Source organism: Phocoena phocoena, chromosome X (genome assembly GCF_963924675.1).
Source record: "Phocoena phocoena chromosome X, mPhoPho1.1, whole genome shotgun sequence".
NCBI classification, from domain to species: domain Eukaryota; kingdom Metazoa; phylum Chordata; class Mammalia; order Artiodactyla; family Phocoenidae; genus Phocoena; species Phocoena phocoena.
The window spans coordinates 117,476,570-117,490,250 of NC_089240.1; the positions used below are offsets into that span (position 1 = coordinate 117,476,570).

Below are 13,681 nucleotides of genomic sequence, written 5' to 3' on the forward strand. Positions count from 1 at the left end.
CTAAAAGAGTTTTTTTGACAGGTTTAGTTGTAATTCTTATTTGGCTAAGTTTAAGTGAATAAAGGTACAGGATATAAAAATATTCAATATGCAATAAAACTATGACAAAGGCAAAGGAGAGAAAGTAGAATGATAAAGCAACTAATTCCAAAAGAAAGCAAAAATGGAGGGAAAAAAACAAAGAATAGGACAAACAGAAAACAAATAGTAAATGATAGGTTTAAACTGAGCCATGAATAATCACATTAAATGTAAATGATTTTGACACCCCAATTAAAAGTTAGAGATCGTCAAATTGGATAAAACAATCAAGACACAACTATATATTGCCTACAAGAGACACACTTTAAATATAAAGGCACAAAATATATATATATATATAAAGGCACAATGCATTAAAAGCAAAAAGATGGAAAAAGATATATCATGCTAAGTAGTCAAAAGGAAGGTGTCTAATTTTAGACAAAGAAGATTTCAGAATCAAGATTAAGAAGATCATTTGATAATCAAACAGCAGTAAATTCATCAAGAGGACATAACAATCCTAAGCGCTTATGTATCTGATAACAGAGCTTCAAAATACATGAAACAAAAATGGATAGAGCTGCAAGGAGAAATAAACAAATCCAGAATTTTAGTCAGAAATTTCACCACCCCTCTCAATAAGTGATAGAACAAGTAGACAGGAAGTTCACTAGGAAACAGTACACCCGAATAACAATCTCAGCACTGTGACTTAATTTACGTTTCTAGAACACTCCATCCAACAAAAGCAGAACACATATTCTACACAAGTGTACTTGGGAAAGATCAAATTCATTCCTTGCCTTAATCTTTACCAACGGAAACTGAAGGGAGGTCCCCATTCCCATAGTATCTGTTGAATCAAACTAGACCAAAGTAATAAATCAAATGACGATAAATCTTTATAACATTCTAGACTTAAAGAGCAGGATGAAGAAAGATAATCATGGAAAATGATGGCACCCACCCAAGAATTTTAAAGGAACTCAAAGGAGAAACTGTACAACTCTGAACCAAGAGATTAGCCAATCATGAAACAAAGGGCCTCTATAGGTACTGTATGGCGTAGAACTAGGAATATAAATAATATATAACATATAATGCTCTCTCTCTCTCTCTCTCTCTATCTATCTATCTATCTATATATATATATATATATATTATATATAATATAACTTAGACTTGCCAAGCAACACTTAGGCAAACTATACCTGTCAAAGGAAAGAATGTTGGTTCTTGTTAAGGACAGATTGTCATTGACTAATCTATAAACCGTTATTACTGCTGAGTACCTACAAGTGCTATACTAGGTAGTAAACATGCAAGAAAAGAACAAGGGAGATATTTATATTCTGAATTGGGGGTTTTCAGTATTTTTCCCATTGGGAACCCTTTCTTCAAAAGAAACGACAGGCATAAGCATTTTTTAAAACAACTAGAAAAATCAGATAAGGAAAGAAGTTGTGGAGCGGGATCTAGGTCTGGGAACAGGTCCTGAGGGTGGTTCTATTTGGAACACAGTTGGAAAAACACTAAGAAGCTTCAGTAAAATCCCTGAATCTCAACAGTGAAAGCATATCACACATTATACCACTTATAAAATAAAACATAAAACCACATTAATTAAGTCACCACAATTACCGCTAATTATAATCATTAAAGCAGAGGCCAGATTGAAGTGTCCAATTAGGATCATCTGTAAAGTAAATGTGTGTTTAGTAAACCGAGCATGTAGGTATCATTTCAGAAGAAATAATTAAACTACTTAAAAGGAATAAGATGGTCTCTTGTACTCTCAACACCTAAGAAGGATTTTCATGCAAACAATGCATATACTCATAAATTCTTCTTATCTGTGTAATACAATAAATATAAAGTTTAATGGCATAGTTCAAGTTACTCTAACACCTGAAAGGAATCTGCTTGTCTTTAGGCAAAGCTTTCCCTAGATATCTGACCAAATTAAAAAGACAAGGGTGGTTTCCCATTGCTATATCTCTAAACATATGTAATGCTTTTGAGCAGCATTATTCACAATAGCCAAAAGGTGCAAGCAACCCAAGTGTCCATCAATGGATAAATGGATAAACAAATGTGGTCCATCCATACAACGGAATGTTATTCAGCCTTAAAAAGGAAGGAAATTCTGAAAAACGCTACAACATAGAAAGACCTTGAGGACATTAGGCTAAGTGAAATAAGCAAGTCACAAAAAGACAAATACAGCAATGATTCCACTCATATGAGGCACCTAGAATAGTCAAATACCTAGAGACAGAAAGTAGAATGGTAGTTGCCAGGGGCTAGACGGAGGAAGGAATGAGGGGTAATTTTTTTAACAGAGTTTCAGTTTTATAAGACAAAGAGTTCTGGAGATGGATGGTGGTGATGGTTGCACAACAATGTGAACGTATTTAACGCCACTGAAATGTACACTTAAAAATGGGCTTCCATGGGCTTCCCTGGTGGCGCAGTGGTTAAGAATACGCCTGCCAATGCAGGGGACACAGGTTCGAGCTCTGGTCCGGGAAGATCCCACATGCCCGTGGAGCAACTAAGCCCGTGTGCCACAACTACTGAGCCCGCATGCCACAACTACTGAAGCCCGCACGCCTAGAGCCTGTGCTCCACAACAAGAGAAGCCACTGTAATGAGAAGGCCACGCACCGCAACGAAGACTAGCCCCGGCTCACCGCAACGAGAGAAAGCCCGCGCGCAGCAATGAAGACCCAAAGCAGCCAAAAATAAAAATAATAAATAAATAAATAAAATTTCATTAAAAAAGAAGAAAAAAGAATAGTTAAGACGGTAAATTTTATGTTATGTGTATTTCATCACAATTTTTAGAAATTAAATACATATACAAATACCTATACATATTTTAGAAAAGTAAACTTTTTTATCATGTGTAAATGAAATCCTTTTTAAAAAAACTTAATAGATGATGCTTAACTAGGGTGACTTGCAGCATTTGTAATGAACATTTAAGTCATCAGAGCTATGGTGGAGGGGGAAACCTCAAAGAAGCCACCTGAGTGGTTACCCTCTCACTCAGCCTGCACCCACCTAGGAGATGTATTCCACTGTCACCCATCACAGATTGCTGAAGACTTGCCCAAACGTCCAATATACAAGACTGGTAAGACTGGTTTTAATCACATATCTAAACATATTTCAAACCTCTAGTTGTTCTCTAAATGTCCTTTTTTAGCAACTACATGCACAATGTATGAATGTTTATTAAAATATAAAAATTATACAGCCACTTATATAAGAAGGACCAAACTAACTTTGCTAATAGATTAAAACATTCATCTGGTCTAAATATATGAAAAAGTCTACTTACCAGACAGGAAGGCAATGTCTTGCATTAAGAAATGGCTGATGTCCTTCACACGGAGGAGCACCTCAGTTTCTATGACAAACGAGAAAGGGAGAGAAACAGCGGGCACGTTAAGAGGACAGCCAGAAACGCACACGTGATTTCTCGTCGTGCCGAAAAGAACTCTGGGGGTCCCGCAGATCTGCATCCCCAGACGCACTGCTGACCTTCTCCTCTCAGCCACATAAGAAGGAAATCACACTCTGGACAATATCACTGGGTAAGGAGGACCAGTGTCCTCGTTCTCACAATCTACGCCTGGGACATAAACTACTTTCACTCACCAGAAAGCCAGGGGCAAAGGTCCAAACTCCAGGACATCCAGATTTATTTATCTAAAGGGTAGATAGTCACATAGAGACACTGGCACAGTGTCTTTTACTTCTAACAATGCCTTTCACTCTGCAAAGCTTTATTAGCGACTACAAAGCACTTTTCGGATCGTTTATTGCATTGGATACTCAAAATAACCCAGAGAAAGGTATTATTATCCCATCTTACAGGTCAGGAAAATGTCAGAGAGCAAGTACAAAGTATTGGTTAAGCATGTGAGAAACCTAGATTCCAATCCCAGCTTGTTGCATTTACTGGCTGTATAAACACGTACAAGCTACTTAGCCTCTCAGAGCCTCAAGTTTCCTTACCTGTAAAATGGGCATAACATCTACCCCACAGGGTGCCTTGCCAACCAAATGCAAAATAACTGGCATAAGAGTCAGTGTTCCATGAATGGCAGCCTATTAACTCATCTTTGACCATTAGAGGTGGGACACATCCATGTGATGTTCAATATGTTTTAGTTGTCCCAGATCTTAAGTGCTAATTTGTAATGTTCGATTCTAGTGAACTCTACAGGGGCCCCAGGTCAAAGTTCACTACCTGCCTCTGGTCCGAGCAAGGATAACTTTTTAAAAGAAAATGGGTCATCAAACTCAGCTATTCTGGATTGCTGGTTTTAACGCCTGTGACATCTCTCAGAGAAACCACGTTTTCCCCTTGCCCTCTGATACATAGGGCCTTCAAAGACCTGGTTTCTGGTGGTGTCAGACTGATGACACATTACCCTTCTTAGTGCTCTTCAGATCATACCACATGGAGGTGGTGGATCAGGGCCCATCCTGCTCAAGGGCCCTGCACAGACAAGCTCTCAATGACCCACACCAGACAGTGGAATAGGGCCTCTGTTACAGAGCCACACACACACAAGCACACACACACACACGATTTGAAACATAAATTCACTGACAAATTTATTTTTCATAAGAAACATGCCATTAAAAATCCACCATTTGTCAGGACATAAAAATCAATTCCTAAAAATGTCTTGCAATTTTAAAAAATTAGGCTCCTGGTACGTCCCAGTCTTCACAACCCAAACTGCCAAAAGCAGTTATTTTTACAATGGTACATGTTTCCTCTGATAAAAGCACGTGCTTATGACAGTCACAAACATGCGTCATATATTGACATTTTTTTATGCCTGGAGACCTGAAGGAAGGATGAGATGGGGATAGTGCAAAGAGGACTAGAACTTTCTCTGCTCTCAGAGGCCTGCACAAGTGGCAATGCCCCAAATGTGTTCTACCGTTTAGATGAGAGCATTAGGCATTAAAATATTCCTACATAATAAGACCCAATTTTCTCCCCTGCTTTGATCAGTAGAAAGAGCTATCAACATAAATGGATACATTTTATGTCATGTGGCAGATCTGGAAGCACTAATGTCTGCAACCTGATTCCTTCCATACCATTCAGCCTCTTGCACAGTTACAGAAACTATGTCTACTTACTCTACAATTGTTTTTAATCCATTCACATCATCAGAGAGGCATCAGGGCATAAAATAAAAGGCTGAGGGCTGGGAATGGGAGGACCTGGGCTCAGTGCTGGCTCGGCCACTGAGCAGCTCTGGGATCTAGGGCAAGTCACTCCCTACCCCTCAGCTCACTACCCTCTGCAGGTAATACAACAAATGCTTTCCAAGGCCCCTTACATTCTCTGTGATCCGACAACAGGTAAAATCCATAGATATAAGGAAAACACACTGTCATAAAATGTCTCCCACAATTATGCCAACAAAATGACATTTCCACACTAACAAAAAAGGATAAAATAATGGTTAAAAGAAACAGACTCACAGGTATAGGGAACAAAATGGTTAAAAGAGAAGATGTTACTACTTTAAGAAATGATCAGAGACTTCCCTGGTGGCTCAGTGGTTAAGCCTCCACGCTCCCAATGCAGGGGGCCCGGGTTCGATCCCTGCTCAGGGAACTACATCCCACATGCATGCCACAACTAAGGAGCCCAACTGCCACAACTAAGGAGCTGGTGAGCCACAACTAAGACCCAGAGCAACGTAATTAATTAATTAATTTAAAAAATGATCAAGTTCTGGGTTGGAAACAGACTGAAGGGAGAGAAGATAGCAGGAAAGGGAAACAGAAGCCACGGGGTTATCACTGAGCAGCCACAAAAGACAAGGTGGGCTTTTTGCTGAGAAGAGAGAAATAGAGTACAGACTTTGGAGAAAGCTGACACTGAGTTAAACCCAGCTTTGTATCTAACCTTCTTGAATTTCCACACAGATTTCCTCCAGAAATGTAAAAGTGAGAACAAATATGGTTTAGAATGTTCTTCTTGATGACCCTTTAAACTCTATTACTCCAGAGCATGAGAAATAAAAAGCCTGGGTCACCGAAGCCAGATCAGGTCCATATTACAGTATATTCCTGTTGACCAGATTCACATTTGATAGGAGCTTTGCGGAGCTGTCCCACGTGGTAAGGTCAATCACTCAAAAATGAAAGGCGTGCAGTCTCCTTACTTTGGACTAGTTGTGCAAAAGGGCTGGTTGGGAAGGCAAAAAAGTACTAACTCAATAAGTAATCTGACAAACAGCCTCAAAAACACCCCGATGGAGCAGATCTTCATTGAAAAGCTCTGAAGAACCAACCATGTGACTGTACAGTCAAACACAATCAGGCACAAACTGAAAACAAAAGACGAGGAGAGTGCTTGTCAACTCATTCATTCCATACATTTGCTCAGGAAGCAAGAGAGGCAAGCTTTTATTGCCTTGGCCATAAATTGCAAACTCAATCACTAATATTTCCTTTATAACATAACAGGTAGTTGTGCAAATGAGGATACAAGCTCAGAATGCAAATACAAAGAATTTTTAAAGTCCTAAAAGGCATGGAAATAAATAATATATTTAGGATGGTTCGCAGAGGAGGAAGGTAAACCCATCCAATCAGCTGATCCATTTTGGTTGTGTCACTTGCAGAAATAAAAGACACTTGTCAGGGCCTTCCTTGGTGGTCCAGTGGCTAAGACTCCGTGCTCCCAATGCAGGGGGCCCAGGTTTGATCCCTGGTCAGGGAACTAGATCCTGCACGCCACAACTAAGACCCGGCACAGCCAAATAAATATTTTTTTTAAAAAAAACTACTTGTCACCTTGATACAGGGTGCCCTTTATAGCTTTTAAAGATTTATCTTGCAACCATTCACTTTTTTTTTGGCTGTGTTGGGTCTTCATTGCTGCTCACGGGCTTCCTCTAGCTGCCTCGAGCAGGGGCTACTCTTCGTTGTGGTGCGCGGGCTTCTCATCATGGTGGCTTCTCTTGTTGCAGAGCACGGGCTCTAGGCACATGGGCTTCAGTAGTTGTGGCACGTGAGCTCAGTAGTTGTGGCTCGTGGGCTCTAGAGCGCAGCCTCAGTAGCTGTGGCACACAGGCTTAGCTGCTCTGTGGCCTGTGGGATCTTCCCGGACCAGGGCTCGAACCCGTGTTCCCTGCATTGGCAGGCGGATTCTTAACCACTGTGCCGCCAGGGAAGCCCCATCCATTCACTTTTTAAAAACAAATATTTATTGAGCACCTACTATGTGCCAGATACTAAGCTGTGGATAGATGTTCTGGGTAAAAGTAAAGATTCACAACCAAAAAAGTTTTGTGATATTGGGGGTAAAGCATACTGCAACATTCCCCAGCAAATACACACACACACATTGCAACTCCCTGGGTATGGGCTATGTATGCAGCGTTTCCCAAACCTACTTGATGAGGTACTCCTTTGTTTGTTTGTGTGGTTGGTTGGCTGGTTGTTTGGTTGGTTGGAAGTTGGTTGGTTGGTTTTTTCCCTTCAGAGAGAGAGAGAAGACAAACAGAAAGCCACAGAGACAGCTACACAGACTCCATGTAAAGAAGCACTTGTTTTAGAAGTCAGAACTCTCTGGAGATGAAATGACCGCCGTGGTGGGTAGAGAAGCCTTTCCCTACCACTAATAGGGTTGGAACGAAGGCCAAGCAGCTCTGTAGCAAGGAGGCTAGAGAGGACAATGGAGCGTGTAGGTGGATTGGAGTAAATGATCCTTCTTGTCCTACTTCTCCAAGAGTCTATTTCTCCATGAACTGAGTATGTATTACCATTCCAAGATATTTAAATTCTACTGAGTTTATTAATGATTCCTACAAGGAAAATGATGGTTTATAAAGTTAAGTAAATTGGTATCTACAAGCATTTCCATTTTCTAGAAAGCGTTTTTACTCCAGATTCTGGTGTATAACCGCTATAATTCCAACCCTTGAGCTTTATGTCACAGTGACACGCTCTTGTGTACAATACATTTATCCCTTCTCCGGGGTTTCTGTTCATACCCCATAGAAGAATACGAGCTCTGAACCATGCTGCACACACGTGCCATTCTGTTCAAGCGCCAGAGAGCCAGGGCAAATACTAACTGCTTAAAAGAGCAAATACTTCTATTCTCACATTTTCCTAAAAGTAAGAGGCAAAAATGGCTCACAAATTAAAATAGAAAGGGAAATAAAGGAAATGTCAACCAGAAAGATACAATCTCTTTCAAGGCAACTGACCCACTGCCACAGCCAATATGAAAACAGAGGGGAAAAGTGTAGGAAATGATTAAAAGTAGATACTTGCTGAGCACCTAGTACTCCAAGATGGATATTAAAACCCTCACCTTACTCAGTGCTCTGTGGTGACCTAAATGGGAAGGAAATCTAAAAAAGAGGGGATATATGTATATGTATAATGGATTCACTTTGCTATACAGCAGAAACTAACAACACTGTAAAGCAACCATACTCCAATAAAAATTAATAAAAAATAAATAAAACCCTCACCTTACAGATGAGGAAACAGACTCAGAGAGGCTCCCATTCATGTACTTATTCATTTAAGAAATTCAACCTGAACAACTGCTAGGCACAGGCACTGCTGTGTAGAATCTAGTAGATTTAGAAGAAGCTTTCACGGTGTCATCCATTTGGTTCCCTAACCTTCAGACAGGCAGAAGAATACACTCAATCAGCTCTAATGCAAATTACTAACTATATATAGTTTATTAACCTCCAATTTTCTTCCAGGAAGAATTTTTTTAATTAATTAATTTATTTTTTTTGGCTGCATTGGGTCTTTGTTGCTGCACGCAGGCTTTCTCTAGTTGCGGCGAGCAGGGACTACTCTTCGTTGCGGTGGACGGGCTTCTCATTGTGGTGGCTTCTCTTGTTGTAGAGCACAGGCTCTAGGCGCACAGGCTTCAGTAGTTGTGGCACGCGGGCTCAGTAGTTGTGGCACGCGGGCTCAGTAGTTGTGGCTCACGGGCTCTAGGGCGCAGGCTCAGTAGTTGTGGCGCACAGGCTTATTTGCTCCGCGGCATGTGGGATCTTCCCGGGCCGGGGCTCAAACCCATGTCCTCTGCATTGGCAAGCGGATTCTTAGTCACTGCGCCACCAGAGAAGCCCTTCCAGGAAGAATTTTATCCCAAACCACATCAAGAATGTTTATAAACAATCTTTTGCCAGAAACTCCATTATTTGTACACCCTGGAATTCTTAACAATGGTGCTTACTCTTAGCAATCATCTCTTTGAAGGTTCACTATTGCTGATGTGCAGGACGCAAATAAAATTAGGTTTCGTTTTGAGTCCTAAATCCTGTTGCGAGGCAGATGGGATTCTATGAGTGTAATTTTTCCCTTTCAATATGAACATCAGATACACTGTACCATCTGTAAACATTAATGAGTTAGCACATGCAACAGATTCAAGTGCTGTCTTGACAAGTGTTATGCTTTAAAAGGTGGAACAGGGACCTCCTTGGCGGTCCAGTGGTTAAGACTCTGCACTTCCACTGCAGGGGGCACAGACTGGATCCCTGGTCGGGGAACTAAGATCCTGCATGCCGCACGGCGTGGCCAAAAAAAAAAAAAAAAAAAAAAAAAAAATAGGTGGAACAAATAAAAGGGCAATTCTGAAACCATCACAAAATGAATTCCCATTAGACTACAGGAGAACAAACTATGCAGTACTCTGTTCTACCATAAAGGTACAGTATAGGGACTTCCCTGGTGGTCCAGTGGTTAAGACTCCACGCTCCCAATGCAGGGGGCCTGGGATCGATCCCTGTCAGGGAACTAGATCCCACATGCCGCAACTAAGAGCCCGCATGCCACAACTAAAGATCCCACGTGCCATGCTGAAGATCCCACTTGTGGCAACCAAGATCCCGTGTGCCGCAACTAAGACCCGGCACGGCCAAATAAGTAAATAAATATATTTTTTTAAAAGGTACAGTATAAAAGACTCGCAAAATTCTGTACTAACAAAAGAAAACAAAGATTCTTGCTAAACCCTTCTGCTAACAACCTCCTTCCAATCTACTGTAATCCAACTCACCAAACATCTAGTGGGTTTCTACCTGCTCCTTTCTGCTAGGTGCTGTGGCCCACTGGAATATGAAAGAGTTTCTCACCTTAAGCTCAAAAATTAACAGAAGATATGACATATAAACAACTGGCCATAATATATGGTACAGTATGTGCTATAATAGAAATATACAATATAGGGTATAGGGAGGAAGAAATTATTGCATCGAGATTGAGAGATTAAGAAAAAAGAAGCTTTCACAGATGATGTGACATCTGAGCTGAGCCTTGAAAAGTGAGTGGGATTCAAATACGTAGACAGGGGAATAAAGAAGGACATTCCAGGTAAAAGAAACAAGACACAAACACAGGAGTAGGTGAAGGCATCAGGGACTGTACATGCCTGATATGGTTTGAGTTCAGAGCATGGGATAGTCTAGCTAAAGCCTGACAGCAAGACTGGAAGCAAAAAGTGGAGAACTTTGCATGTCTCCAGAGGAGAGCAGGCTTCTGGAAAGCCTCTGATCCAGGATCACTGCCTTAGCACAAAGGTATTTTCCAAGCAGGCAACTCCTGCAACACAATGGCAGGGATGGAGAAACTGGTGGAGTCTCAAGTCAACTACCAACTTTTGGTATAACCTCAGGCAATTCACTGAAGATGCCCCAGGACTCAGGTTGTTTATAAGCACCTATACAACAAAATGTGTGGGAAGGAAAAGGGAAATGGAAGTGAAAGTCCTTCTTTCATGTGTTATAAACTCCAAATAAAACTTGGCCTGAGTACTAGATGCCCATTTTTTTTCAAAAGTTAACAGTTCTGAAGTCTAGAGGTATAGTAGACTCACCATCACATTTGATTCTGTTTTTCGTTTTTCCATCCAAAACCCTATATTAAGTAACTTAGAACAAATCAATTACAGTCAAAAAAAGGAAAAACAGGAAATTTAAAAAATTAATTCCCAACCTCTTTGTAGTTGATATATATAAATATATATATATACACACACACACACATATACATGTGCATATATATATATCAATATATATCTTTAGATTTCACAATTGTCATTTTAGATGTCATATAGTACAAGATAATGTGGCATGAAAAAAGCAGAATACAAAACTGCCTGTTCAGAGACAAGACATGGAAACAACCTAAATGTCTATCAACAGATGAATGGGTAAAGAAGATGGGGTACATATACACAATGGAATATTACTCAGCCATTAAAAAGAATGAAATAATGCCATTTGCAGCAACATGGATGGACCTAGAGATTATCATACTAAGTGAAGTAAGTCAGACAGAGAAAGACAAATATCATATGATATCACTTATATGTGGAATCTAAAAAAAAATTATACAAATGAACTTATTTACCAAACAGAAACAGACTCACAGACGTAGAGAACAGACTTGTGGTTCCCGGGGGTTGGGGGAGGGATGGATTGGGAGTTTGGAGTTAGCAGATGCAAACTATTACATATAGAATGGATAAACAACAAGGTCTTACTGTATAGCACAGGGAACTATATTCAATATCCTGTAATAAACCATAGTGGAAAAGAATATGAGAAAGAATATATATCTACATGTATAACTGAATCACTTTGCTGTACACCAGAAACTAACGCAATATCGTAGTAAATCAACTATACTTCAATTTAAAAAAACCCATCTATTCAGTATGATGTCAACTATATAATATACTGGGCTGGCCAAAAAGTTCATTCAGGTTTTTCTGTAAGCTAGTATGGAAAAACCCAAATGAACTTTTTGGCCGACCCAATATCTATTTTTAACCAAAAATCTGTAAAATATATATATATATATATATATATATATATATACATACTTCAGTGTCAGCAGGGCTTTTCCTCTGGACCATAAAATTCTTTTTTTTGGTATATTTTCCACTTTTTTTTGGTAGTGATCATGTTCACTTTTTTTAAGTATACTTTTTTAAGAGCAGTTTTAGGTTTCCAGCAAAATTGAGGGGAAAGTACAGAGATCTCCCATATACTGCCCACTCCTACATATGCATAGCCTCCATTATCAACATCACTCACCAGAGAGGTACATTGTTACAACTGATGAAGCTACAATGACACATCATTAGTACCCAAAGTCCATGGTTTACATGAGGGTTCATTCTTGGTGTTGTACATTCTATGGGTCTGGACAAAAGTGTAATGACATGTATCCATTATTATGGTATCATGCAGCATATTTTCACTGCCCTAAAACTCCTCTGTGCTCCACCCATTCATCCCCCCCCCCCACAACCCATGGCAAGCACTGTTGTTTTTACTTGTCTACATAGTTATGCCTTTTCCAGAATGTCCCATAGTTGGAATCATACAGTATGTAGCCTTTTCAGACTGGCTTCTTTCACTTAGCAACATGCATTTAAGGTTCCTCCTTGTCTTTTTATGGCTTGATAGCTCATATCTTTTTAGTGCTGAACAATATTCCATTCTCTGGATGTACCACTGTTTATTTATCCATTCTTTCTTTCTTTTTGATAAGTTATGTTTTCATTTTCATTTAATTAAAAATATTTTTTAAATTTCTTTTCAGACTTCTTTTTGACCCAAGTGTTATTTAGAAGTATGCTGCTTAATCTCCATGTATTTTAGGATTTTCCAGTTATTTTTCTGATATTGATTTCTAGTTTAATTCCATTGTGGGCTGAGAACAGACACTGTATGATTATTTTTAATTTTTTAAAAAATTTTATTTTTGGCTGCATTGGATCTTTGTTGCTCCGCGCAGGCTTTCTCTAGTTGCAGCGAGCGGAGCCTACTCTTCGTTGTGGTGTGCGGGCTTCTCATTGTGGTGGCTTCTCTTGTTGTGGAGCACAGGCTTTGGGCGCGTGGGCTTCATTAGTTGTGGCTTGTGGGCTCAGTAGTTGTGGCGCACAGGCTTAGTTGCTCCACGGCATGTGGGATATTCCCGGACCAGGGCTCGAACCCTGGCAGGGGGATTCTTAACCACTGCGCCACCAGGGAAGCCCCTAAGCATTTTATGGTTTATACTCTTTTAAATTTGTTAAGGTGATCCATCTTGGTCAATGTCCCCTGTGAGCCTGAGAAGAAACACTTTTTATTATATATTTATTTATATATATTGAGATATAATTCACATACCAAGAATTCGCCCTTTTAAGTATACAATTCAGTAGATTTCCGTATATTCAAAGTTGTGGAACTGTCACCACTATCTAACTCCAGAACATTTTCATCATTTCAAAATGAAATCCTGTAAAATGTAAATCAAAACCACAATGAGATATCACCTCACACCTGTCAGAATGGCCATCACCAAAAAGAACACAAGTAACAAATGTTGGCGAGGATGTGGAAAAAGGGGAACCCTTGTGCACTGTTGGTGGGAATGTACATTGGTGCAGCCACTGTGGAAAAGAGTATGGAGGTTTCTCAAAAAACTGAAACTTAAAAAAGAAAAAAGAACTACCAAGTGATCAAGCAACTCCACCCCTGGGTTTATATCCAAAAGAAACCAAAACACTAATTCGAAAAGACACATGCACCCCAATGTTCACAGCAGCACTGTTTACAATTGCCAAGGTATGGAA

At 39.9% G+C, this 13,681-nt stretch overlaps 1 protein-coding gene across 2 annotated transcripts in view; it reads right to left on the bottom strand.

Annotated features, from left to right (window-relative positions):
* The window catches only part of MCF2 (MCF.2 cell line derived transforming sequence), a 97,597-nt gene that overhangs the window by 60,640 nt on the left and 23,276 nt on the right, over positions 1-13,681 (bottom strand). Inside the window, exon 2 of one of the 2 annotated variants that reach the window (XM_065901276.1) lies at positions 3,371-3,439. In XM_065901276.1, the coding sequence (XP_065757348.1) occupies positions 3,371-3,439 (69 nt within the window). Of the gene's footprint in view, positions 1-3,370; positions 3,440-13,681 lie in introns of those variants that run through there. The other variant, XM_065901272.1, reaches the window with a different exon arrangement.